At 38.0% G+C, this 26272-nt stretch overlaps 3 protein-coding genes and 2 pseudogenes across 3 annotated transcripts; 3 read left to right on the top strand and 2 right to left on the bottom strand.

The window, feature by feature from the left end:
• Positions 1 to 4182: 4182 nt before the first annotated feature.
• LOC102424208 (olfactory receptor 1013-like) lies at positions 4183 to 5121 on the top strand. Its single transcript, XM_006092051.1, has one exon. The coding sequence runs from the start codon at positions 4183 to 4185 to the stop codon at positions 5119 to 5121; it is 939 nt and encodes a 312-aa protein (XP_006092113.1).
• A 3216-nt stretch (positions 5122 to 8337) lies between these two features.
• On the top strand, positions 8338 to 9288 carry LOC106697702 (annotated as a pseudogene).
• A 1340-nt stretch (positions 9289 to 10628) lies between these two features.
• LOC102424518 lies at positions 10629 to 13580 on the bottom strand (annotated as a pseudogene).
• A 614-nt stretch (positions 13581 to 14194) lies between these two features.
• LOC102435954 (olfactory receptor 1019) lies at positions 14195 to 15221 on the bottom strand. Its single transcript, XM_006091917.1, has one exon. The coding sequence runs from the start codon at positions 15210 to 15212 to the stop codon at positions 14268 to 14270; it is 945 nt and encodes a 314-aa protein (XP_006091979.1). The 5' UTR covers positions 15213 to 15221; the 3' UTR covers positions 14195 to 14267.
• A 6399-nt stretch (positions 15222 to 21620) lies between these two features.
• LOC102436266 (olfactory receptor 5AP2) lies at positions 21621 to 22597 on the top strand. Its single transcript, XM_006091918.1, has one exon. It carries the CDS (start codon positions 21638 to 21640, stop codon positions 22589 to 22591), a length of 954 nt encoding a protein of 317 aa, XP_006091980.1. The 5' UTR covers positions 21621 to 21637; the 3' UTR covers positions 22592 to 22597.
• Positions 22598 to 26272: the final 3675 nt, after the last annotated feature.

Genomic DNA, 26272 nt, shown 5'->3' on the forward strand with positions numbered 1-26272 from the left:
ATTAATGGTGAATAATTTCTCTCTACTTCATCGGGAAAGGTAATTGAGCTTTATAATTTGTCACTTGGCTCCAGAATAGCACACAAAGGTACACTTTTCTGTTTGCAGCATATCCCAAAGGGATGCTCAGGCTTATATTTTCTCCCAGTATTATTAGCATTGGAAAGAGGATTTCTGCAGCTGAGTAGAAGGCATTTTTAAGGTAATGTGAGAAATTCTGGACTTGAGTTGAAATTCAAATGAAGTAGTAATTGATGTTCATGCAGTAAGTATTATGTTTAATTAACCTGGGGAAAAGGTCAGTAAGTCACAATATGAACAAAAGACAAAACGAATCTTAATATAATGAAACTATACAATAATTTGACTTTGTGAAATAGAATAAAGTTTTCTTTCCTATAATTACATTTGGTGAACGAAGCTGAAATATCTTTTCTTTAGGCCTTATTTTCTCTTTCAGTGAAACAAGCAATTAGATGTGTACTTGATGGGTGTTTTTGTTCTCATAAACCCTCTGTAGCTGTGTGTGACCTACCATTGTCTTTTGTGTGATCTCACAGGAAATTTATTGGCCCTTTATAGTAGGTCAACCTAATAGTAAATGTGAATTTTTATTTTATTTTATTGATTTTTTACAGAGAGGGAGAAAGAGGGATAGAGAGTTAGAAACATCGATGAGAGAGAAACATTGATCGGCTGCCTCCTGCACACCCCTCACTGGGGATGTGCCCGCAACCAAGGTACATGCCCTTGACCGGAATTGAACCCAGGACCCTTCAGTCAGCAGGCCGACGCTCTATCCACTGAGCCAAACCCGTCAGGGCTAAATATGAATATTTTAATGACTTAAAATATTTATTTTTCTACATTAGGCAGTGCATGGGGTAGGAGCTCCTTAAGAAGAGTGCAAATTATGTATACATATATATATATATGATAAAGCAATATACTGTACATTTATAATTAATATATAAGTCAAGATGTATCTGATTAATGTAGCAAACTGAATGACAGGGATGGCAGGTGCACTAAGTCTGGGGAGGACTGAGAGATCACTAGGGATCAGTTCCTTTTGGGTGATCACCCTCAGAGCTGTCTGCCTTTTAAAGAGACCTCCGGGTGAAGGGAGATTAGAGAAGACAGGGAGGAGAGATGTTTGTTGGGGAGATGATATCTGAGCATTCCTTGACTATAACAAGGCATGCAACCATATTTAAGTCTACAAACTAATGGCAAGTAAATGTAGCACAAAGAAACTCTCTTTATTTTTTAACTATTTTATTTTTATTTTTAAATATTGTTGAGAGTATTACAGATGTCCCCCTTTCCCTCATTTTAAAATGCCAAGGGTTAAAAAACTCTCTTTAGTGTCTACCTATATAATACTATAATTCAATATACTATGCCTTAAATTTCCCTCATTCTCTTTACAAAGAAACTTGGGAGAAATGATTTCAAAGTTAATATCAATAATGGTAATGTGCTGTCTAATTTTTTTTGGATGGTGGCTTATCTTTTGGACATTGCAAATTATATATATGGGTTCCTAGAAAGTTTCCAGTCAAGTTTGTGATTTGCACAGAGCAGTAGATAAGACTCATGGTGTGCAACAGGTTTATCCCTGCCTCATTTTATGTCCAGGTCTTGTTTTTCCTTTTTAATTTTCTTAATTTACGCTATTTACCTGTGCCTTATGACTCATGCTAAGCCACCTTCAACCTTTTTTTATTTGTAAAAGCATTGATAAATATATATTGACATGTATGTTTATTTTATATTTTAATAACTGTAGAAGAAAACAAGAGAGATTAGGGAAGAAATATCTCTTGAAATGTTCAAACCCAACTGTAATTTTGCAAGCAAGCCCTGCAATTTCCCAGCTCATGGAAAGGCCTCATATTAAAGAAGAGAAGTTTCTACATAAGGACACAACAACTCTAGGGACATCCTTGCGAGACAAAGCAAATAGCATATCTGAAGGACTGAATACAGAGATGAAGAAATCATAGAGAATGTACTGTGTAGTTTTCACTCTTAGTTTTCAAAGTGCTTTCTCATAAATGTGAACTTTAAAAGTCCCACTAATCTGAGAAAGGTAGATAAGAAAATAGAATTTGGAAATTATGTTTATTTAAAATTGGCAGCAGCCAACCCATACCAGAACCCAGTTCTTTTGATTCTTGCTCTTAAGCTGCTTCCGGAAATAGGCTTTATTAAAACTGACCTTAGCAGCTGACAGCCATGAAATACTAAGGGAATCGAAATGTCACTCATTCCAATCCCCCTTTGCTTAAGATGAAGAATTTCTACTTTAACTATGACTCTATCATTAATATTTATTGTAAAGTTAAAAATTATAGATTCTTGCCATCAAATAGATAGAGTTACAAGAGAGAATTTTTTTAATTTTTTCTAGCTCAATTTTAAGTCCATAGCTGAGTATATGACCAAGATTAAGTTACTGCCCCCCCCCACCCCCCAGCAGAAGAGATTTTTAAAGATTTCGATTGAACAGCAGAAATACTGCATCTTCTGCCATTTCAGAGCCCTGACAATCACAGTTTAGTCATTTTTTACTGTGGTGTGTACTGGGTTGTAACATAGACCAGCAGAGATGGTGCTTTTCCCATTGCTGGCAACAGTTCAGTTACTAGTTCCTACCTCTGATGGCAAGAAGACTGTTAGAGGTCAAGTTCCAGAACTTCCTGTGTTAATACATTACCAAAAACTTGGCGGCTTAAAACAACAAAAATGTACTCTCATAGTTCTGGAGGTCAGAAGTCCAAACTTAATATCACTGAGACAAAAACAAGGTATTGGCAGGGCCACACCCAACCCAGAGACTCTAGTTGGGAATCCATTCCATGCCTCTTCAGGCTTCTTATGACCGTTGGCATCCTTGTGGTTGTATCTCTCCTCCTTCTGCTTCAGTGATCCCATTGCTTCTTCCTCTTGTATCTGTAGTCAGATCTCCCTGAGCCTCCTTCATATAAGGATGTTTGTAATTGTAGTTAGGGCTCATCGTTATAATCTACACATCTCAAGATTCTTCACTTAATAACTCTTTCCCCATATAAAGCAACATTCACAGGTTTCAGGAATTAGAATTTGGATATCTTTATGGGCCATTATTCAGCCTACCATATTCCCCCAAACCATTCAATTTGGCCAGCTTAGTTGTTTGTGCATTTGTTTTGTTTTGTTCTTTTTTTTTTTTGCTCTTGATCATATAGGACAGTGCTTTTTTAACTTTTTTCACCTCATGGTACACATAAACTAATTACTAAAATTCTGTGGCACACCAAAAATATATATTTTTGCTGATCTGACAAAAAATAGGTATAATTTTGATTAATTCACACCAGACAGCTATTGCTGTGTTGACTGTTGTCATTTTAAATTTAACAACTGAAGGGAAAAGAGGTCAGTGCCCTTGACTAAATAGTCAGGTATTGCATGTTTTAAAAATTCTGTAGCACACCAGTTGAAAATTGCTGCTATAGGAAATTTAAACACATTGTAAACACAATTATCAATTGATTAATATTTTTACTTCCTTTTGGAGTATATTTGAAATTCAGACAAGTAGCTATGGCCTCAGATTCCTATTACCTAAGGAAATCTATTATTTTATTCAAGTTACACATTTTCTATTTATGAAAATCCATGTTCTTGGTTTTGTGAATAAAAAGTTGGATAAAATATAATCTCATTAAAAAATTCATAGCAAAATGAACTTCCAAGGATACGCAATATAATATTAGAATAATAAAACTGTTCTTCATGGAATTTTCTGGAAAAAGACAAAAGGATTCAAAGACCCAAAGAGAAACCAACACATCCTTTCTAACTCCCTTTTTTGTATCTTCCACATGGTCCCCAATTACCCTAAGTGCAAATAGAAGACAAGAACACAAATCACCCTCTCTAACAAGAAGAAAAATAAGGTGGCACATGCTATGCTATTTTCATAATAACTGATCTCTTAAGCTAGCATAGAACATTTTTTTAGTTATTCTACAAGAATAACTAACCCAGTTCAGCATAAACATGTCTCACAATGAACAACATATATGCATCTATTGGGTTTTTCAATGATCTAAAATGGTCAATGATGGGGAACTTATATCTATATCTTAATTCATCTTTTCACAGAGAGGGACCACAGAAACTCAAAAATCAATGGATGAGAAAAATTTTACCAAACTTAAAGAGTTCATACTTTTAGGGTTCACAGCTGACTTATGGTTACAGCATGTGCTCTTTTTCATCTTCCTCGTCATTTATATCATCAGTCTCTTAGGGAACATCACCCTGATTTCTCTGATTTGTGCTGATTCTCGGCTCCACACACCCATGTATTTCTTCATTGGAAACTTTTCATTCCTGGATCTCTGGTATTCCTCTGTCTATAATCCAAAAATCCTTATGACCTGCATCTCTGAAGACAAGAGCATCTCCTTTGCTGGCTGTTTGGCCCAGTTCTTTTTCTCAGCTGGACTGGCCTATAGTGAATGTTACCTGTTGGCTGCCATGGCTTATGACCGCTACGTGGCCATCTCCACCCCGCTGCTTTATTCCCAGGTGATGTCCTCAAAGTTATGCACCAGTCTTGTTGCAGCTTCATACCTTGGTGGCTTTCTTAACTCAATCATCATTACCAGTGAGACATTTACCCTGAACTTCTGTGGGGACAATATCATTGACGACTTCTTCTGTGACCTGCCCCCCCTTGTAAAGTTGGCCTGTGATGTGAAGGAGAGCTACCAGGCTATGCTCTATTTCATACTTGCCTCCAACATCATTACTCCCACTGTGCTTATTTTTGCCTCCTACCTCTTCATCATCGCTGCCATCTTGAGGATCCGCTCCACCCAAGGCCGCCTCAAGGCTTTCTCCACTTGTGCCTCTCACTTGACAGCTGTCACCTTGTACTATGGTTCAATTCTTTTCATTTACTCCCGACCAAGTACTAGTTATGCCCTGGAAAGGGATAAAGTGGTGTCAGTTTTCTATACTGTGGTGATTCCAATGCTGAACCCTTTGATCTATAGCGTAAGAAATAAAGATGTTAAAAATGCACTGAGAAAAATAATAGACAGAGTGCCCAGGCCTGGTTGATCAGTTGGTTGGAGCATTATCCCATATGGCAAAAGATTGTGGGTTCGATTCTCCGTCAAAGCACATACTTAGGTTGCGGGTTTGATCCTGTTTGTTCAGGGTGCGTATGGAAGACAACTGATCCATGTTTCTCTCTTACATCAATGGATCTCTCTCTCTCTCTCTCTCTCTCTCTCTCTCTCTCCCTCTCTCTCTCTCTCTCTGTCTCTCTCTCTCTTTCTGTCTCTCTGAAATCAATGAACATATACTCAGGTGAGGGGAAAAAAAGAAAATGGTGGACAGAGAAAAGTGTTTTTAAGTGAAAATATTTGGTAAACAATGGCTGTATTTTATTTTACAGATTATCTTCATATCATTAGTATCAAATATACTTTAAAAATAAAACAAACAAATCAAATCACTGGATAATGTGGAAATATCAGTCTGCACTTTTGTTTTTTGAATACATTTTTAAATAAGCGAGGCTGGTGCATTTGGAAAAACTTCTATGCCTGCTGGCTTGGAAGAGAGTCCATGAAATTATTGTGATTCTGTGAAGGTTAAAAGAGAAAACAATATTTGAATTTTCACTTCAGAGTTTATAAGTGGCCTGTATATAAATATTTTAATCTATATATGGAAATAATAAAATTGGTTATGAAATCACTGCCAGGATTAGATGGGGTAAATGACTTGCTTCAAGTCATTGTAGTTCATAGGTAAAAAATAAAATCAAACTAAAACAAACCCAGAACTTCTGAGTCCAGAGGTTCTTACCCCATTTGTTGGGAGAGAGTCAGGAGTTTATAAGTAAATTTCTACTGTGAAATGTCCTTAGAAACAAGTTTATTTTTTTCTTTTATGATTCTCATTTTTTTTTGCTTGCCATGATACAAAATTTCTTTAGTAATAGATATAAGAACAAATTAGTGCCACTGAGCTTCCAATAAAAATACTTTCCCCAACAATTAAAAAATCAAGAACAAAAGTATAGCAGCTGTATAAAATACCCAGAAATGAAAATGTAGAGAGAAATAGAGAAATGAGTAGAGAGATATATACATTTCAAAAAGCTTTACATCCAAGATTCAGAGTGAAACTCTCTATTAGGTAGAATTTCCACATCTTGGGGGGAAAAAAAAGAAAGAAAGAAAGAAAAAGAAAGAAAGAAAGAAAGAAAGAAAGAAAGAAAGAAAGAAAGAAAGAGAGAGAGAAAGAAAGAAAGAAACTCGCTTCTACTTTAAGCAATGATCGATAACAATGAAGTGTCTCTGCATGTTTGTATTTCTTTGCTTCTTCAGTTTTATGCATGAATTAATAAAAATTAGAAAATATTTCATTGTGCTTGATCACATTTTCTCATTTTAGTAGTCATTTTACCTGAAAAAAGCATGAAGTTGTACCAACATAAACAGTCTTAGTGTTGATAACCAAGTGCATTCATTTGCTAGAGCTGTCATAACAAACTACCACAGACTGAGTGGCTGAAACAAAATCTATTTTCTCACAGTTCTGAAGGCTCAAACGCCAAAATCAGGATGCCATCAGGGTTGATTTGTTCTGAGGCCTCTTACCTTTGCTTGCGGATGACCACCCTTTTGCTTTCTCCTCTCATGATCTATTCTCTGTGCACAAACATCTCTGTGTTTCAGAGATGACAGGTGACTTAAAATTGCACAGGTGATAGTGACAGGCTTGGTCCTTATCACAGGACTCCTTCATCCAAGGCCAGTGAATTTTGCATTTCCAAACCTGTCACCCCTTTGTCAAATTGTATGAGACTAGGTGAGTTAGAAATTTTTAAGGACTTTCTCAAGACTGCAGAGCTACCAAAGTGTAGAATCAGAATTTAAACTCAGTTCAACTACGCAATAATGAAAGTCTGCCTATGCCAGATGTGTCTGCTCTCAGCTAGTCTGCTCATATATCTGCGACTACTAGCTGTTAGGTCATTGGGGCTGAATGATGAAGATGAATGCACTAACATGTGAAGGGGCACGCTTGCTTTTAGCTGTGGTCACAGAGAGAATGTAGCTAAATGTCTTATTATCCAGAAAAATCACCCAAGCTTATTTACATGGTAGAAGGATTTCAAAGGTGAGAAGAAAAGCATGCATCCCCTCTTGATACCGAAGCTCGGCATCTGCATAGTGCTTTCTATTCTGCAAAACATTAGCCAGAACAAACCACAAGGCTATCCTAGATCAAGCAGTAGAATAACAGAATCTACTCTTTAAAACAGGAAATCAGTAAAGAATTGTGTAGATTTTTTTAAAAAATATGTCACATAGATCACTAGTTTGTGGTTTAGTTTACATTTTTTTCTTTTCACTTGATTTTAGCCAAAAAGCCGAGAAATGATGCACATCCTTTTCTTTTAGTTAGGTACATCTTCTGTCCAAACACTTGACTATAAGATAAGGTCTTTTAGTACAGTGTCCCAAGCTTTCATCAAATTTATTTCTCCACCCTTACCAACATTTTGTAGTTTCTTGTGTAAAAATAGAGGGATGCTTTCATAACCTATGCACCTATGAAAGATATACCTGGCTTAACAGTTGAGAACGTATACCCTTGGTAAAGACAGTTCTGGGTTCAAATACTAGCTCTGCTGTTGACCAGCTCTGTGACCCCAGAATTGTCTTAACCTCCATGGGGATCATCATAATACTTACATTATACAGTTGTAGAAAGAATTAAGTGGGTTAAGATTAAGGCTTAGAATACTAACTGGAACATAGTGATATATATATATATATATACACACATACACACACACACACACATATATATATATATATATAATTGTAGCAGGTGTATATTGATATTTACAATCAATCAGCACAATGCATGACATAAATTCTCAATAATATATAAAGGATACTGAAAATTTTTTGAGTACTCACTATGTACCTAACATTGGGTTGGGTGTTTTCATGCATATCTTCTTTACCCAGACAACCTGTCAGGGAGCTTCATTTTTCTAGTCTGGTGAGACTGAGGGACTTTCCTGGCATTAAACTATTAATAAGTGAAAGCTTTAATTTCAAAATCATATTCTAATACTAGTTCCTGGGGTCTTCTGAAGTCACAGAGTGAAGTTCTATTATTCTAGAGAGTTATGGATAAAAGTCCATATGCCTTCTAGTAACTGTTGACTTAATTGATATCTTTGTTTATTTCTTTCAATAGAAAAATCACTAAATAATTTCCCCCCTAAGTCTTCATCCGGCATTCTTCTCTGTGGACATGAAAGTGAGAAACTTCACCATCCTGACTGAATTCATCTTGGTGGGCTTCTCAGCAAACCCCCAGTGTCAGTTGATTCTATTTGTACTATTTATGACACTCTATTTAATAACCTTGTCAGGGAACATGATCCTGGTTATCTTAATTCATATTGATTCCCGCCTTCACACACCTATGTATTTTTTTTATCAGCGATCTGTCATTTTTGGATTTTTGGTACACCTCTGTGTATACTCCACAAATCCTGGCCAATTGTGTCTCAGAGGATAAATGCATTTCCTTGGCTGGATGTGGAGCCCAATTGTTCTTTTCCTGTGTTGTAGCCTACACTGAGTGCTATCTCCTAGCAGCCATGGCGTATGACGGCCATCTGTCCATCTGTAACCCATTACTTTATTCAGCTACTATGTCCAGCTCTCTGTGTACTAGACTTGTAGCTGGCTCTTACATAGGAGGGTTCTTGAATGTCATAGCCCATACTGCTAATACTTTCCATCTGAGTTTTTGTGGTAAAAATACATTGACCACTTCTTCTGTGATGCACCACCATTGGTAAAAATGTCTGGTACAGACTCCTAAGTCTATGAAAAAGTCCTCCTGGGTGTGGTGGGCTTCACAGTCCTCTCCAGCATTCTTGCCATCCTGATTTCCTATTGAAACATCCTTCTGGCTGTTCTGAGGATCTGCTCAGCCTCTGGACGGCGAAAGGCCTTCTGCACCTGTGTTTCACATCTCATCTCAGTCATGTTCTTCTATGGATCCTTGCTCTTCATGTATTCAAGGCCAAGCTCCATCTACTCCTTGGAGAAAAACAAAGTGGCTGCCCTGTTCTACACTGTGGTCAACCCATTGCTCTACCCTCTCATCTATAGCCTGAGGAAAAAAGGTATCAAAGAGGCCTTCTGGAAAGCAACACAGGCCATAAGGCCACAGAGATGAATGTTATCTTTTTGAAGAATGCTTTCATTGCACTTTCCAAGTTATTGGCTTATAAATAGACATGTTGGTAAATATTGCAATATTTCAAGTAAATGCAAGTTATATGCAAAACAATGAAACATTAATAAAACCACTGTTTAATTGTTTATATTATTTTGTTGTGATTAAACTATTTTAAACCTATAATATTGGGTTTTTTGATATCCCACAATATTCTATTTTGCTTCTTAGCAGCACTAGATTTTCATGAAATTTATCCTTTTGATGATCTTTTTGAGGTATTAGAAAGAGAAAAGAGGAATTGGGTAGTTTTCTGCACATAGTTTGACTTTGAGGCTTGGCAAGTATACTTTATGGTGTGGAAAAATATTTGGAATGGTTAAACTGATGGAAATTTACTTAAGATTTTATAAGTATTTACTTTTAGTAATGCATTACCTCCATATTCTTTCATAAAGCTCTAATTGAGTACATAGGATATATCTTTGGAAAATTTGTGTCTTGTACATCAATTTAATATTAGACAAAATGTTTAAGAGTTGTTTATATTCCATAAAACATCACCACAACAAAAGACCTTACTAAAATCCATGGAGAAATATGTGTCTAGGACAGTGCTTTATCCTGAAAGAGTGATCTCCACAGAGAATGAGTACCTTGCCGTATTCTCCCTCATTTCATATATCACATATTCCCCACGAAGGAAAATAACAAGTGGAACTAAGCTGATACCAACCAACCAACAAAAAAAGCCCCACTATATTCTAGGACTGATAGTTATAACCACTTCACCATTTGTACTAGTGCTGACATTTCTGATCTTTCTTTTCATCTGCATTCATTAAATAACACATCACTGCCCCAAATTTTTCATCATAATATTTTTAATTTTTCTTATTCTGGATAATAAAGATAAGGGGTGTGTTCCACAAATTTCCAAAATTCATGTAACATCTTCAGTTTCCATAAAGCCCATCATGTAGGTAAAAAAGTGGGTCAATCCAATAGGAGATACTTAAGTCAAATTTAATTCTTTGGGATTCCAGATATAATATACACACTCTAACTTTACATTAAGCCATCATGCTACTTTAAAAAACTATATTAATTGAATCTACATTTTATAGTATAGATTATAGTTTTATCACTAAAACAAAACAAGTTAATACAAACAAAACCTTTTCCATTGGATTTATTTGAATATAAAAGGAGGTATTTTTTAATATAGTCCTCCAACCTTACCCCAAAGCAGGTCATTTTCCTTGAGCACCAATTTGAGAAATTTATGTCAATTTAGGCTTCAGATAATGTGAACCTGAAGAATTTTTTCATAGCTTCCTTCAATCTTTATTTCTCAGACTGTAGGTCATAGGGTTCAACATGGGGAACAGCACAGTATAAAATGTAGATACCTTTTTGTCCTCTCAAGGGAATAGCTGGAACTTGGGTGAGAGTAGATGTAGAGAATGGAGCCGTAGTATAAGGTGACAAAGATCAGGTGGGAGGAGCATGTGGAGAAGACTTTGAGGCAGCACTGGGTGGAGCGGATCTCCAAGATGGCAGTGATGATGAAGAGATAGGAGGCAAGTATGACCACAGTGGGGGTAATGACGTTGGAGGCCAGGAGAAGTACATCACAGCTTGGTAGCTCTCTTTCACGTCACATGCCAACTTCACCAGGGATGGGACATCACAGAAAAAGTAGTCAATGACATTGTTACCACAAAAACCCAATGTGAATGTGTTGCTGCTGAGTATTACTGTGTTCTCAAAACCTCCAGTATTGGAATATAAAACCAACCAGATGCACAATCTCCTTGACATGGCCTGTGTATAAAGAAGGGGTTTGAAAATGGCCACATAGTGGTCATAAGCCATGGCAGCCAACAGGTAACACTCACTGTAGGCCAGTCCAGCAGCAGAGAAGAAGAACTGGACTACACAGCCAGCAAAAGAGATGCTTTTATATTCAGAGAATAAATCAAAGACTTGCCCTTAGAGGAAATATATATTAAAAAGTTATGGGATCTCACCAATCTGTATGGGTGGGATTTGGGGAAACATGTTTGGGATTGGGTTCTAAAAGTGTTAGCCCAATGAAAATGAAATGTAAGGATTAATCAAGTCAATTTTATCAACACAAGGAGACAAGAGAATACAATGGAGTAAAGACAGCCTATTCAATAAATAGTGCTGGAAAATTGGATAAATATGTGCAAAAAATGAAACCAGATCACCTTCTTACACCATATACAAGAATAAACTTAAAATGGGTTAAAGACTTAAATGCAAGACTTGAAACCATGAAAGTCCTAGAAGAAAACACAGGTAGTAAAATCTCTAACACTTCTCTTAGCAATATTTGTCCTAATTATATCTCCTCAGGCAAGGAAACAGAAGAAAAAATAAACAAATGAGATTACATCAAACTAAAAAGGTTTTGCATAGCAAAGGAAACCAACAAACAAAACCAAAAACCCCTCAAATGAAGACTCTTTCTGTTGGTTCTTTTTGTCACTGCTCTATCATTTGTAAAAGCATCCATGTTTTCTAGACACAACAAGTACCTGTATTTTCTCACTAGAAAACATAGATTGAGCTATGCTTTGGAAAGTACTGGTTATTTCTGGTGGGCAGTATCAATAGAGATACAACTTTATGTCTGAAATGTGTACAAGCAGAATATCATGGGGTACAATAAGTTATCTTTCTTTTGGTATGGAAAGGGGTGATCTGAAGTGTGTCTCTACACCAAGCATGTCAAACTCATGGCCCGCAGGCAGCATGCCTTGTGTTTTTGGCCCATGTTAGCCTTTGAGTTTGACATGCTTGCTCTACACTGTTTCATGAGCTGTAACTAATAGATTGGCTGACTGAGCAAGGACTTAGAATAAGACTGGAAATTAGTGACAGGGAAGTCTGGGAGAGGTGTGTGGATAGATCTCTTGGAGAGGATAGTGTGAAGATATTCCTTATATCCTTATTCTTTAACAGTGAGAACATTGCAAATGAGCCATGGCAGCAAAGATAGAGGGACAGGTTAAAACAGCAACCAGGTCAGGCATTACTCTAGGTTTGGTATCATGGGCTTTACCACAAGTGATGCCATTTTGGGCTTGTAGTGTTCGCTTTAATATAGTTAATGGAATAGGAATACCCTTTTTCGTTACTTTTCACACAACATATAGACTTACACATTGGATTATAAAAAAGAATCTGAAGGCTAAACCTCTGGACTTCCAATTCTACACTTGTCTATTAGCCACTGTACTTTCCCCATGAGATAACATCAGGAATGTGCTTTTGGAAATCCATGATATGATTGGATAATTTTGAAGCAAGCAATTGTCACTCCTATAGAATTACAACCACTAGAAAACTTGATAAATACTGAGTATTTTATCCCTAAAACTCTTTGGTGTCTTTAATGACGAATGGGGCTGCTCTATACTTTAGGACAAGCATTGTGTTTCCCTGATATTTGACTATATTGTACTGGAGGAAGGATTGGGGTAGAAAGATTATTGATTGTAAGTATTCAAAATGGATGGTGTGATGGACTTTCAGAATATCTGAGAAAAACATATTTCCCCAGCTCTCAGGCTTTTGTCTTTACCTACAATTGATATCTGACATTCTTGTTTCTTAATTAAAAATTTGTAGTTTTGAGAACATTCAAAAAGGAGTTACTAATATACCGTCTTCTATTGCCTGTCATTGATATATCAGGGTTAATGAGACTATTCTCTAATAAGGGCCTGGGGATGATGGTGGAAAGCATGGAGACTCTTGGTAACCAAGGAAAAGACGAGGGTCTAATTAAAATGAGAAGAGAAGGAGAAAAAGGCAAGGGGACATTTTAGAGGGAAGCAGGAAAACAAACCTGTAAACATTATGACCTTGCCGATATTAGGTTTAGCAATTGATCCAAAACTGTCTCTTTCACATGATCCCAGAGTCCTATGGCTTCCCTGAGGCCTGAAAGGATGTCAACATGTGAAACTTACATGCCCACCACTTCAAAATATTAAGCAGAGGAGATCAAAGGGATCCAGAAATTATTTTGTAAAACCAACCATTTGCCAGAAGGAAAGACTGAGGATAGAAAAGAAAAGGGTCTTGGTTATTGGTGGCAGCAGTTTCAGAGAGATAATACAGTAACTGGAAGCACACCAAACTCCTTGTTGGCCAATATGCACCTTGTATTTGTACCCTCCAGAACCTGGCATGTACCTGGCACTTCCAAGTTTTTGCTGAATATGAGTGGATGGATGCTGGGCTGAGTTAGTCATTTCTCACACAAGCCCCATTCCCAATGCATTTAACTAAATTTTCTCTGACTTCCTTTCAGAGTAGAGAAATATTCAACATTTAGATCTGTCATTCCTCATGACCATGAAAAATTATGCTTAAGAATGATGGGGTATTTATTTCCCCTATCAAATCCTGTCTTCATTTATAACCAATATTTGAATACATTTAAAATAAAAAAGCAATGAACTGATGAACAAAAACAGATCCAGAGACAGAGAATCATTGATCAGAATGTAAAACCTCAGAGGGAAGGTAAGGGAGGGTGGGGGTAAGGGGGAGAGATCGACCAAAGGACTTGTATGCAAGCATATAGGCCTAACCAATGGACACAGACAACAGGGGGTGAGGGCATGAGTGTGGGAGGGGTAATAGGGGGATAAGGACACATATGTAATACCTTAATCAATAAAGAAATTAAAAAATATATAAAAATAAAAAAGTAATGAATCTTGGTCAGTGCATCTTTCAAAAATATTAATTTATATTTCCTTCAGATAACAGAGTTATGGGTTACATAAAACTCTTCCAAAATTAAGATTCACTCAACAAATAGATGGTACCTTGGGTAGTGTTTATTGGCAAAGTATTTGCATTTTTTAAATTTTCTGCCACCATTCCTCTATCACTATCATTTATCTGTGATAATAACACATTTTCATATTTTGTTATTCTTGAGGTTTTTTTCCAACTAGTTTTTTGAAAGCAGCTTTTACATCCTTGTTCCGTAAACTGTAGATCAAGGGATTCAACATGGGGATGATGATAGTGTAGAACACAGAGGCCCACTTATCTTGGTTCAGGGAGTAGCTGGATGTCGGCCTTAGGTACATAAACATCACTGTGCCATAGAAAAGTGTAACGCCAGTGAGGTGAGATCCACAAGTGGAAAAAGCCTTAAGGCGGCCCTCAGCTGAGTGCATCCTGATGATTGCAACGAGGATGTAGGCATAGGAGACGAAGATGATGAGAATGGTGCTGAATTCAATGAAGCCACACAGACTGAAGAGCAAGATCTCACTGACATAGGTGTCTGAGCAAGAGAGGGCCAAGAGTGGTGGGATTTCACAGAAGAAGTGGTTGATGATATTGGAACCACAATAACTCAAACTGAAGGTGAGAGAAGTGTGAGCTACTAAACTCACCAGACCAGCCAGGTAAGAACCCAGCATGAGAACCAAGCAGACTCGCTTAGACATGAGAGTGCTATAGTGGAGGGGGCGGCAGATGGCCACAAAACGGTCATAGGCCATGGCAGCCAGGACATAGCACTCAGCATCCACAAAACCCACAAAGAAAGCAAACTGGGTGGCACAGCTGGAGAAGGAGATAACTTTGCGCTTTGTTAGGAAGTCAGCCAGCATCCTGGGAGCAATGGCGGAGGAGTAGCCCAGGTCCACAAAGGAGAGATTGCAGAGGAAAAAGTACATGGGTGTGTGAAGCTGAGTGTCTGTTATGATCAGGATAATCATACCAACATTCCCCACTACATTGACCAGGTAGACCAAGAGGAAGACCACAAAGAAGATAATCTGCAGCTGAGGGTCCTGTGTGATGCCCATAAAAATAAACTCAGTCACCATTGAGTGGTTTTCTTTATTCATCTTTTCCATTTTGTGTGTGCCTGGATTTGGTTTATTTGGTTTCTTTGGAGTGATCCTTAAAAATCTTCCCAGTGGTTAGATTCTATGACTTATAGGGTGAAGGTGATGGTTGTGTGTCCTCTCCAGGTGCCCAGTCAAAATAGGAGTAGATGTTAGTGTCTTGGGGGTTGTAAATTCTGCTTCTCCAAGGACCTTAGTGCTCTGAGGTCACTTGTCATATGGTACCAATGCATGACCTGATCTATGCATTTATCTGCCTTACTAATCAGTAAAGGAGAACAGTTTTCAGTGTCCCTTCTTTCTTCCTAAAACAAAGCAGATAGATATGAATAAATATAAACTCTCATTGCATATAGGCACAAAAATTAAATAAATGAAATATCCAAGATCTCAAAGTATAACACATGACATCGCATACACACACACATTTACAGAAAGTGAAATACTTGGAGCAGAGGGTGAAAAATATTAGAAAAGGTAAAGGATAATAATTTTGAAAAAGCAGAAGTTACTGAGTATTAACTGTAGGCCAGAACTTGGAATGCTTTACATATATTACCTAATATCATCCTCACAACAACCCTATGAAGTAGGTACCACCATTATCTCCATCTTATATAGGAAAAGAACAAGACTGGATATTAAGTAACTTCAAAAAAGTGGACAACCAGTAAGTAGCAGAGCTGGTTTCGTCTGAGTCAAGTCTCGAGTTCACTTCACTTCACTCTGTCTATGTGTGATTTAATGAAGGTGAAATCTCTTCATTTTTGTTCCTGTTTTTCCCTCTGTCTTGCCTATCATGCATGGGCATAGACTTAGTCTTTTAGTTTCCCTAATCTTTAGAAGTATCTAGGGGTTTGGCATAAGGTATAATGAGGGTGAAGACACAGCTATGTCTTTGAACAATTCTATTGCCTCACCAACAGGTTGTTGCATAGCTCAGTTCAAAGTTACAACCCAAGGATCCCTCACTCAGGGGGAATAGAGAAAGCATTATCCGAATCTGCGGTCACATAGGAGCATACATTTGTTATTTTCCTTTTTTTAAAAAACATATATTTTCTTGATTTTTTACAGAGAGGAAAGGAGAGGGATAGAGAGTTAGAAACATCGATGACAGAGAAACATCAATCAGCTGCCTCCTGCACATCTCCTACTGGGGATGTGCCCGCAACCAAGGTACATGCCCTTGACCGGAATCGAACCTGGGACCCTTCAGTCTGCAGGCCAACGCTCTATCCATTGAGCCAAACTGGTTAGGGCTGGTATTTTCTCTTTAATTGGATGAATAGTTGGTCCATGGAAGAATTCTAAAAAGGAAGTTGGTAAAACCAAACCAAACCAAACCAAAACTAAGTAAATGTAGTAACTAAGAAATAAATAACATCCTCTATCTAAACCTGAAGGCAGAAATCAGAGAGTATCTACTTTAATTGGTTTAATGCTTAGGAAAGATAAGAAAGTGGATAGTATTATGTGTTTCATATATATATGTAGTGCATATATATCTACCCACATGAGACCAACATTAGCTAAAGTTCAACCCAATCTTACACTTGAAGAAATAGTAGAATAGCGAGTAAATAAGCATATTTCACAGTTAACAATAATTCAAATGTTTAAAACAAGCCCAGCAAAATATTGCAAGTATAGACCATCTGTATTTTAGATTTTGATGTTTCACCTGCTTTTGCATATTTAAATGTAAAGAGTACTGAAGTAAGAGTTTAGAATCCTAGTGATAGTCCTGTTTTTTCCACTAATTGTTTTTTTTGGATTTTGTGAATTCCTCTATTAGATACAGCTTCCGTAACTGTGAAATGAATGGGGCGGAGATAGCAAACTCTATGGAGCTTTCCAAATCTGGATTTTTTTTTAAAAAAAATTCAGACTTATTATGATATACCTAAAAGCCAACCCCCCAGACTGTGTCTCTTTTTGAAATTTTAAAATGGCATGGACCTGGTGCCAAGCAAACACACTCTCAAAGGAGCACTGGGCAGTGTAATGCTCTAGTCCCACTCGGTCACAATATTTTCTCCTTTGTCCCAAATACTGACCTGTGACCTGACCTGTCTTCTACCTGTTGGTGAGGGGTTGAATGTCTCATCTTCTCTTGGTGAGTGGTACTGAACAGATATTCTGAGAAGTTTCCAAAGACAGTGAGTCACTCTGGTATTTGTCTGAGCTGCTTGCTCATCCCACCTTGGCTCCTGTGTGCAGGAGGTATTTAATCCCCAGAATCACAAATAATCCCCAGAAGAAATATGATGAAATGCTTTCTGCAATCCTAGGAGACCCAAAGGTTTGGTGAACTGTTGTTCCCTAAAGATTTCACTGTCTTCCTTAAGCCCCAATAATAAAAGAAGGAAACACAAGGGGATTCATATCACCACTCTAGTTGTGATTATTGAGTCCACCATAAGGGCTGCATGGATTCCTTTACCAGCCTTAAGCTGCCTGTATGGTGTGATTTTGATGGTAATTTAGAAAGGTCTGTTTGCTGGTGCCTGAAAATCCTTTCAAAAAGGAAGATACTTTTTTGTGCTATATGGATGGTTCATATTTAAGTGTACATGTGGCAGCCAGCAGTATATGGGATACCTAGTGGTGCTTACTTTTCATAAAGGTTGGCTTGCACTCCCACAAGTATTATTGGAACAGTATTAAATTTATAAATTAACTTAGCAGAATTGCCACCTTTATGTCATTAAGTCTTGCTATCAAAGAGCATGTATGTCTTCATACTTCTTCAAATCTACTTTGAACCTCTAACATTTTTCTTCACAGACATTTTGCACATATTTTCATCTGGTTTTGCTTAAGGCTTTTATGTTTGGCAATCATGAATGAGAGCTCCTCTTCCACATAAATTTCCTAACTGAGGTGTTTGTGTTTATGGGGTTATTAGCTAAGTTAACATTTTGTTAATTTACTAATTTTCTCTCTTCTTGATTTTGTCAGCTATAAAATCTATTTCCGTAAACTTTATTTGTGGCTAGTAACTACGATGTAAGTGTATAGGTCTGTACACTTTCAGACCCAAATGGTGTCTTTTTATAGCAAGTTCCTTTAGCTTTTTATATTGTCCCCTCTACTTCTGAAATGATATTCATAGATTATTTAACTTACCTACATATATAATTTAAAGAGGAGAAACAAAAATTAAATATAGTAATAATAATGCTTGCCTATATATCAAAAATCTTCATAAATGTGACAGTTAAAAAGACAGGCTGATACTGGTTTGTTGTATAGGCACCTCAAACAATTTTGTAACTTTCTAGCTCATGGCATCAATTTCTGAAATGATGAACAGCTCCTTGTAAATAAAGTCCCAAGCCAGTTTTTGTTCTCCTTGGTTACTTAATAAATGAATTTGTGGCAAATTTGTTATATATAATTCTATTCAACAATATTTCATATTTATACTTAAAATGTGTTTACATGTAAAATGGAGGTTGATTCAAAGCTCTTTGAGATTTCTTGTTTTGCATCCTGGGACTGACTAGGACCTACAATATATCCTGCCCATGATTATTTACTCCTTTGTTACCCAGTGGTCTCATTCTACTACTCTGTTATCACCTAGGGTCTTATATCTTGTGTTCCTCGTCTCCTAGTGCCATGTGACCTTTCTTCTAATTACACAAAGCATAATCTCATTTAATTTATCACTGTTTGTTTCTATGTAAAATTAATTCACATGTAATTGACAGAGTTATTTATTTAGTTATTAAATAAATCTTCATTGTTTGCCAGCTATGTTTCAGATTCTGTGTTGACAGAAGCCTACTGTATTTTCCCTCCAAGATGCCAATAAATTCAAATTTTGCCTAATTGCTAGAGATAAAGTAGCATGACACATCTTTTACATCTTTGTGTTCCCCAAGCATTTAGTAAAAATTGCATTGATTAAATAGTACTTAGAGATAAATTAATTAGAATGTCTTCTCAAAGTGGCAAAGATATGTAAATAATCATCAGATATTGATCAATTTGTTTCAGACTCCGTGTCCTTGTTTTTGGTTGCTAATCCTCACTGGGGGATATATTTTTTTCCCATTGATTTTTTTAGAGAGAATAGAAGTGAGGGGGAGAGACGGAGAGAGAAACATTGACTGGTTGCCTTGCATGCACCCTACTAGGGCCAGCGATCGGCCTGCAACTGAGATATGCGCTCTTGACCTGGAAGCAAACCCATGACCCTTCAGTTCACAGGCCAACGCTCTGACCACTGAACCAAACCAACTAGGGCAGACTCTGTGTCTTTTATATGCAAGTTATAGTGGGACAAATGGGAAACCTGGTAAGTCTCGGTCTAGGCTACATAGTCTGAAACCATTTCTTACTCTGGACAGTAGTGAATAGTGTCAAAGTAGGAGAAACTTTATTTATTAATTGTCATCTATCCATATGCATTTGATGTGACAACTCACAGGCATTCATTTATTTTGTCAGAGTCATGCTAGGCATTAGCATTCTCAATTAGAAATGAAAAAGCTAAGGCATAATGAGGTTTAGTGAAATATCCAAAATCACACAATCAGTGAAACACTGAGCCAGAACTGAAAGCCAAGACAGCCCTTGTTCTCACTACCTCCCTGCACTTTCTTTAATCAGCTCCTCTCTCCATGATCCAGGTAGGCAAGAACAGAGGTAGAACCAACCTGATGTCTTTGTGGATTCTTTCAATGCTTCCAAGGTGACCAGAACACCAAATATCAAGGGAGACAGAAAAAAAGGATGCTTAATAATTGTTAGGAATATGGGACTGAAAATTCGCTCTCCACTGGGCCCAGGTGTCCTGAGGGTAAAGGAGAGAAATATAAAAGAAACATTTGTTTTCCTTAGTTTCAGAGAGGACAAACAAGTAGATTAAATGAGGTGACATGAGAGATACAGTCTCCAGAGACTAAAGAACTGGAAATACATTCTATTTAAAATGAGTCAGGATGCCTACTCCACAGCCTCGTCTGGAGACTCTGTGATTGTAAATAACTGAAAAATATTACAGCTGCTCTGCAAAGATATATTCTATATTTTGGAGTGTATGTTACCATAATATAACAAACTGGGATACTTACCGTTAAGGAAAAGTAAGAAAAAGAATGACTCAACCTCTGCTGAATGAAGAATAACTTTCTTATGATAGGGAAGGTTTTAGTTTTCCTGTCCCTGTAACGGATGGTATCTAAAGTCCATTCCAACTGTACCTTCTGCTTAACCTGGAGTGAGTGCCATCTCTAAGAAGGAATATTTATTTTTTCCTGATTTTTTGGTGTGAATTTGGGCATTGACTAGGTACAAGCAAAGTGATCAAATAGAAGTCCAGCAGTTAAAAAAGGTAAGGAAAATATATGTTTTGTTCATTTAACTCACTGAACAGGAAGGAAAATTCACAATGCTGTTAATTTCTCCAACTGTTACAGGGTCAAAGTCCATGTGCTCAATGTTTTAAAAGGCTAAAACTCAAAATGTCAGTTTGGAGTAGATCCTTTCTATCCAATGGCAGCACAGGTATTGGGTTACTTTGGACCCATGTTTTAAGTTTGGACAATATATAATAAATTCTTGCTGTGAGTGAGAAAGGAATTGATACTTTGACAGCTTGACTAGTGCAGTTTTATCTACCAGTCTATAATATGAGGTCAAGGAAGGAAGAGGAAGTTGGAGGGGAAGTGGAGAAGAATTCCACTAGAGCTATTGCCTAAACTTTTACTGTAATTTAGTTCCTGTAATCCTATAAAACAAAAGTCTAATATGCTAAGTGTCCAGGTGTCCATTCAACCAATCAAAGCATAATATGCTAATGATATGCTAAGGCCGCTCAACCACTCGCTATGATGTGCACTGACCACCAGGGGGCAGAGGCTCTGACTGGTAGGGTATCTTGCTGCTGGGGTCCGGCTGATTGGGACTGAGCGAGAGGGGCCAGACACACCCTAGAGCCCTCCTGCAGTCCCTCCCTGCTGGCCAACCTCTCATGTCCTTCCCCAGCCCTGATTGTGCACTGGTGGGGTCCCTCAGCCTGGCCTGCACCCTCTTGCAATCCAGGACCCCCCAGGGATGTCAGAGAGCCGGTTTTGGCCCGATTCTGCAGGCCAGGCTGAGAGACCCCACTGGTGCATGAATTTATGCATTGGGACTCTAGTTATCTAATAAATGGTTAATGTCAGAAATAATTTTAGTCAATGAATATGAAGCCACTCTTCTTGAGGTCATTAGTAAGTAGGCAGCATACTCATAACTCAGATTTAGTCTTTCCATTCCTTTTGACTAGACATCAAGTCCAACACATTTTTTAGTATATTTTTCAGGTTGCACTCTTCTGTTAGACATATGATATATGTCAGCAAAAAGTTGTTTATAGCTCTATCATGTATTCATCTGACCAAGTGCCATATTCTGTCTTCTCTCTTATTGCAGCTCAAATGATCAGATATATGAAAGAGGTTCAAGTCAGGAATCAAACTGAATTGACAGAGTTTATCCTCTTAGGACTCTCGGACAATCCAGATCTACAAATTGTCCTCTTCGGATTGTTTCTGTTAATCTATATGGCAACTATGGTGGGTAATTTGGGGATGATTGTGTTAATTAAGATTGATCCTCACCTCCACACACCCATGTACTTCTTTCTCAGCAGCCTCTCCTTTGTCGATGCCTCTTACTCTTCTTCTGTTACTCCTAAGATGCTGGTGAACCTGGTGGCTGAGAATAAGGCCATTTCTTTTAATGGATGTGCTGCCCAGTTCTACTTCTTTGGCTCCTTCCTGGGGACTGAATGCTTCCTGTTGGCCATGATGGCCTATGACCGCTATGCAGCCATTTGGAATCCTCTGTTATACCCAGTTCTCATGTCTGGGAGAATATGCTTCTTGCTAGTAGCTACCTCATTCCTAGCAGGCTTTGGGAATGCAGCCATACACACAGGAATGACTTTCAGGTTGTCCTTCTGTGGCTCTAATCAGATCAATCATTTCTACTGTGACACCCCACCCCTGCTCAAACTCTCTTGCTCTGACACCCACATCAATGGCATCGTGATCATGGCTTTCTCCAGTTTTAATGTCATCAGCTGTGTTATGATTGTCCTCATTTCCTACCTGTGTATCCTCATTGCCATCTTGGGAATGCCCTCATTAGAGGGTAGGCATAAAGCCTTTTCTACTTGTGCCTCCCACCTCATGGCTGTCACCATATTCTTTGGAACAATTCTCTTCATGTACTTGCGCCCAACATCTAGCTACTCAATGGAGCAGGACAAGATTGTTTCTGTATTTTATACTGTAGTGATCCCTATGCTGAATCCCCTCATCTACAGTTTGAAAAATAAGGATGTAAAAGGGGCCCTAAAGAAAATCTTAGAGAAACACACACTGTAAAGCCATATGACCATATCCTGTTATGTAGAAAAAAATGTGTTTTCATATTAATTTTGCTTAAGCACTTTTGTGTGTGTACTAAAGTAGATTGTTTAAAATAAGGTATAGTTCTTAATCTGGTGTCTTACATGGTTATCCTAGGGCCTACATGATGAATCAGCACAATGGGGAATGGCATTGTCAGGTAAAGTATCAAATACTTAGAGGTGGCTGGCTTAAATTTAAGTTACAATTTGAATATTTAGCTTTGCTAAATATCAGTTTTCTTATATATAAATATTGTAAAAATTGTGAAAAAAGGACCAGGCATTTGTACTTCCACAATGATCTGTTTTGGATATGGGTTATCCACTGGAAGGGAGGGGATGAATGTGAGCATAGCGTTCCTTTCAACAGGGTCAATCCTCAGCTCTGAAGTGTCAGTTTCTAATAAATTTGGAACCTGGAGAACTAAATACTTAAATCCTGAAAGGCAAATCAGGTTGGTGTACCATAGAATCACTTTAAATAATAACACTATTCTACTCATAAGGATGTCAAGAATACCAAATAAGATACAAGAAAGCTTCTTAACAGGTGTTATAATAATACCAGAGGCCTGGTGCACAAAATTCGTGCACAGGTGGGGTCCCTAGGCCTGGCCAGCGATCAGGGCTGATCAGGTTCCCCACCTCCCCACCTCCTTCTTCCCTCGACACCCATGTGCTGCCACTGTGTGGTTCCCAGCCTCCCTGCTTCCCCGCCTCCTCCTTCCCTTGCCACCCACGTGTCACCACTGCATGGTTCCCCACCTCCCCACCTCCCCACCTCCCCACTTCCCTGCTTGCCTCTCCCCTCCTCCTTCCCTCTCCACCCGCATCTGCCACCACCCACCCCCAACACCCCATCCCAGCCTGGGGCCTGGCACTGATTGGGCGATCAGGACATGCCAGCTTGGGGGAGGGACAGGGAGGTGGGCTGGCAGGTCCTGATCAGGTAATCAGGGCCTGCTGGCTGGGGAGAGGAACCAATCACCACTGTGGAGGGTGCGTGGTGGGCTGATTGGGGAATGCCAGCTGGGGGAGGAACAGGGGAAGGGACCTGGGAGGTTGGCCTCTGGCCCCAAGGAGGGAGCTGTCCCTTGGCCCCCCTGGGAAAGAGGCTGTGTCCACTGCCACCCACCCCCGGTTCCCCATCCCAGCCTGGGGGTCTGGCCCCTATAGGGCGATTGGGGCCTGCTGGCCGGGGGGAGGGATCAGGAGGTTGGCCAGCAGGCCCCATCGGTGATCAGGGCCTGTGGGTTGGGGGAAGCTCCTGCATTGAGCATCTGCCCCCTGGTGGTCAGTGCACGTCATAGTGACCATTTGTTCCAGTCATTCTGGTTGTAAAGGTCACTTAGGCTTTTATATATATAGATGGCTACAGCAGCAACAATGGGGGAATATTTTACTGATTTTGTGAATTAATTAGAATATTTTGAGGGTAATAATCAATGTATTTTAACTTTTTATCTCTATCCCTCCCAAAAATCTTGGAGTCAAAGACTTATTCCTTTCCATTGCTTCACTGGTACATTGGAACATTGGTTCTCCACTTCTTAGGTGATTGAAGAAGTCTGCCATGATTATAAATCCACATCTCCAGCCTTGATCTCTAACCTGAGTTCCAGATTTTTATATTAAATTGACAACCTGGCATCTAAGGACTTTGGACACAATAAAGGCTTAAGAAATTAGCTTTCTTTACTTAGCCATCATACTCAGGCATCTATAAAATAACCACACCTTTTGTACTATGAGGAGGAACTGAATCTTAGCATCATACTTATGTATTCTTGGGCTTAAAATATCCTTCTCCATGTTAAGTTATAAATGGTACTTTATGTTATACTCCCTTAGTTTGTGCTTGGAACAAGAAAATGGACACCTTTTATGTCTTTATTTACTCATAATGTAAACAAAACTATTTGTTGACATACCAAAAAGCTTCACATATTTAATGTATACAATTCGATGAATTTGAACATATGCATATATCAATAAAGTTGTTTTAAAAATCTATTAATGAAAAAACTGGAATGGAACATGTAATGGCAATAAAACAGGTAAGAAAACACAAAGTTCCTGATCTCATGAAACTTATGTTCAAATAAGGTTGACTTTATTGTCTATACCAAATGTGTGTGTATGTATGTTTGTATGTATGTATGTATGTATGGTGTGTGTGTGTGTGTGTGTGTGTGTGTGTGTGTGTGTGTTTGATACAGCTATGAGTGGTACTTTGAAGACAAATAAAGCAGGCAATAGAATAGAGAATAGTGGAGTCAGAGAAGAGCTTCCTGTGGAAATGACATTTGATCAATACCTAAATAGGGATAATATCATGTGAATGTCTGTAAAAGAGCATTCTAGGCATGCTACATTAAATACAAAGGCCCTGAGAAAGATTATGCTTGGTTTGTTAAAGGAATAGTAAGGAGACAAATACATGTGGACCAGAGTGAGCAAATGACAGGAGGGAAAAAACTGACATCAGAAAGGTGTTGTGAAGGAGCAGTAGGTCACATAAACCTTATAGGTCATATAGGCTTTAGACTTCATTATTTTCATATCACCCTGTAATAACTGTTCTCCCCCAACTCTAACTGCAAGATATGAGGAAGTGACAAGATTGGTTTTGCTGGCTATTTTACTAGTACCAAAGACATTGTCTGCTCCATTAAACACATTCACTATATTTTATTGAATGAATCAATTAATGAATGCAATAAGAACCATATTTCAGTAGAAATAAGTAGAGATCATATCTTGAGTGGAATTCTGAGGTTTTGAGACAGGATATGGTCAGTTATTTACCATTTAATTTATTGTTGTGCTCAATGGAACCTCAGGATCATGACATCATTTTTGCATTTCTCTAAATACCTAAGTTACCCTCCAGGGTATACATGATTCACTGGGGAAGATGTAGTTCAATTATTTCAGTGAAAAACAAATGAAAACTTTAATTTTTGATCAGCACATTGCTAGCCTTAGACATTTGTAGAGACTAAATCTCATGAGACTGATCATAGCTTTTATAAAGGTGACCCTCTGCCTCGAATTCAGTAGTGGCATTTTCTAATCTTTGTTGAATTCATGAATTAATTCTATCAAAGCTATAAACATCACATTAGGAAACAGAAAAGGTGTATTCATCCAACAAACAACAACAACAAAAAGATAAACTAATAAGCACCACTATTTCCAGTGAATATTTCTTTAGGACAAAAGGTAAGATGATTTAATTTATCTCAAAGTGTTCAGATATAGAAAATTTCCAAAAAAACTAAAAAAACATTCAAGTAAAATAAACATCTCTTTGTAATATGTCTGAAACACTGCATTTATTGTTATCAACTAAATTAGTGTGATTTTTTTTTAGAAGAGAGGAATTTAGGATCACTAGTAACAGATGAGAATTTTATAGAATATTTAGTATATGCATACACATACATACACACATGAATGTATGTATACTTGCATATCTACAGTTCGCAAACAAAATTGAATTAAGTCGGTGTAGAAAGAGTCCCAAAATGCCTGACATATTCAAGGTAACCCGTTCTGAAGGGTAGTAAATAAAATAATCTCTTGCTTTTACATGTAAAAATTGAGAAAATGCTGCTAACTTTCAGTATTCATCCCAACTACATACACACGT

This window comes from Myotis lucifugus, unplaced genomic scaffold, assembly GCF_000147115.1.
Source record: "Myotis lucifugus unplaced genomic scaffold, Myoluc2.0 scaffold_97, whole genome shotgun sequence".
Classification (NCBI taxonomy): domain Eukaryota; kingdom Metazoa; phylum Chordata; class Mammalia; order Chiroptera; family Vespertilionidae; genus Myotis; species Myotis lucifugus.

What these genes read in the sequence shown, in the direction of transcription:
- LOC102424208 (XM_006092051.1), top strand. Translation starts at nt 4,183, where the DNA reads ATGGATGAGAAAAATTTTACCAAACTTAAAGAGTTCATACTTTTAGGG.
- LOC102436266 (XM_006091918.1), top strand. Translation starts at nt 21,638, where the DNA reads ATGATCAGATATATGAAAGAGGTTCAAGTCAGGAATCAAACTGAATTG.
- LOC102435954 (XM_006091917.1), bottom strand. Translation starts at nt 15,212, where the DNA reads ATGGAAAAGATGAATAAAGAAAACCACTCAATGGTGACTGAGTTTATT.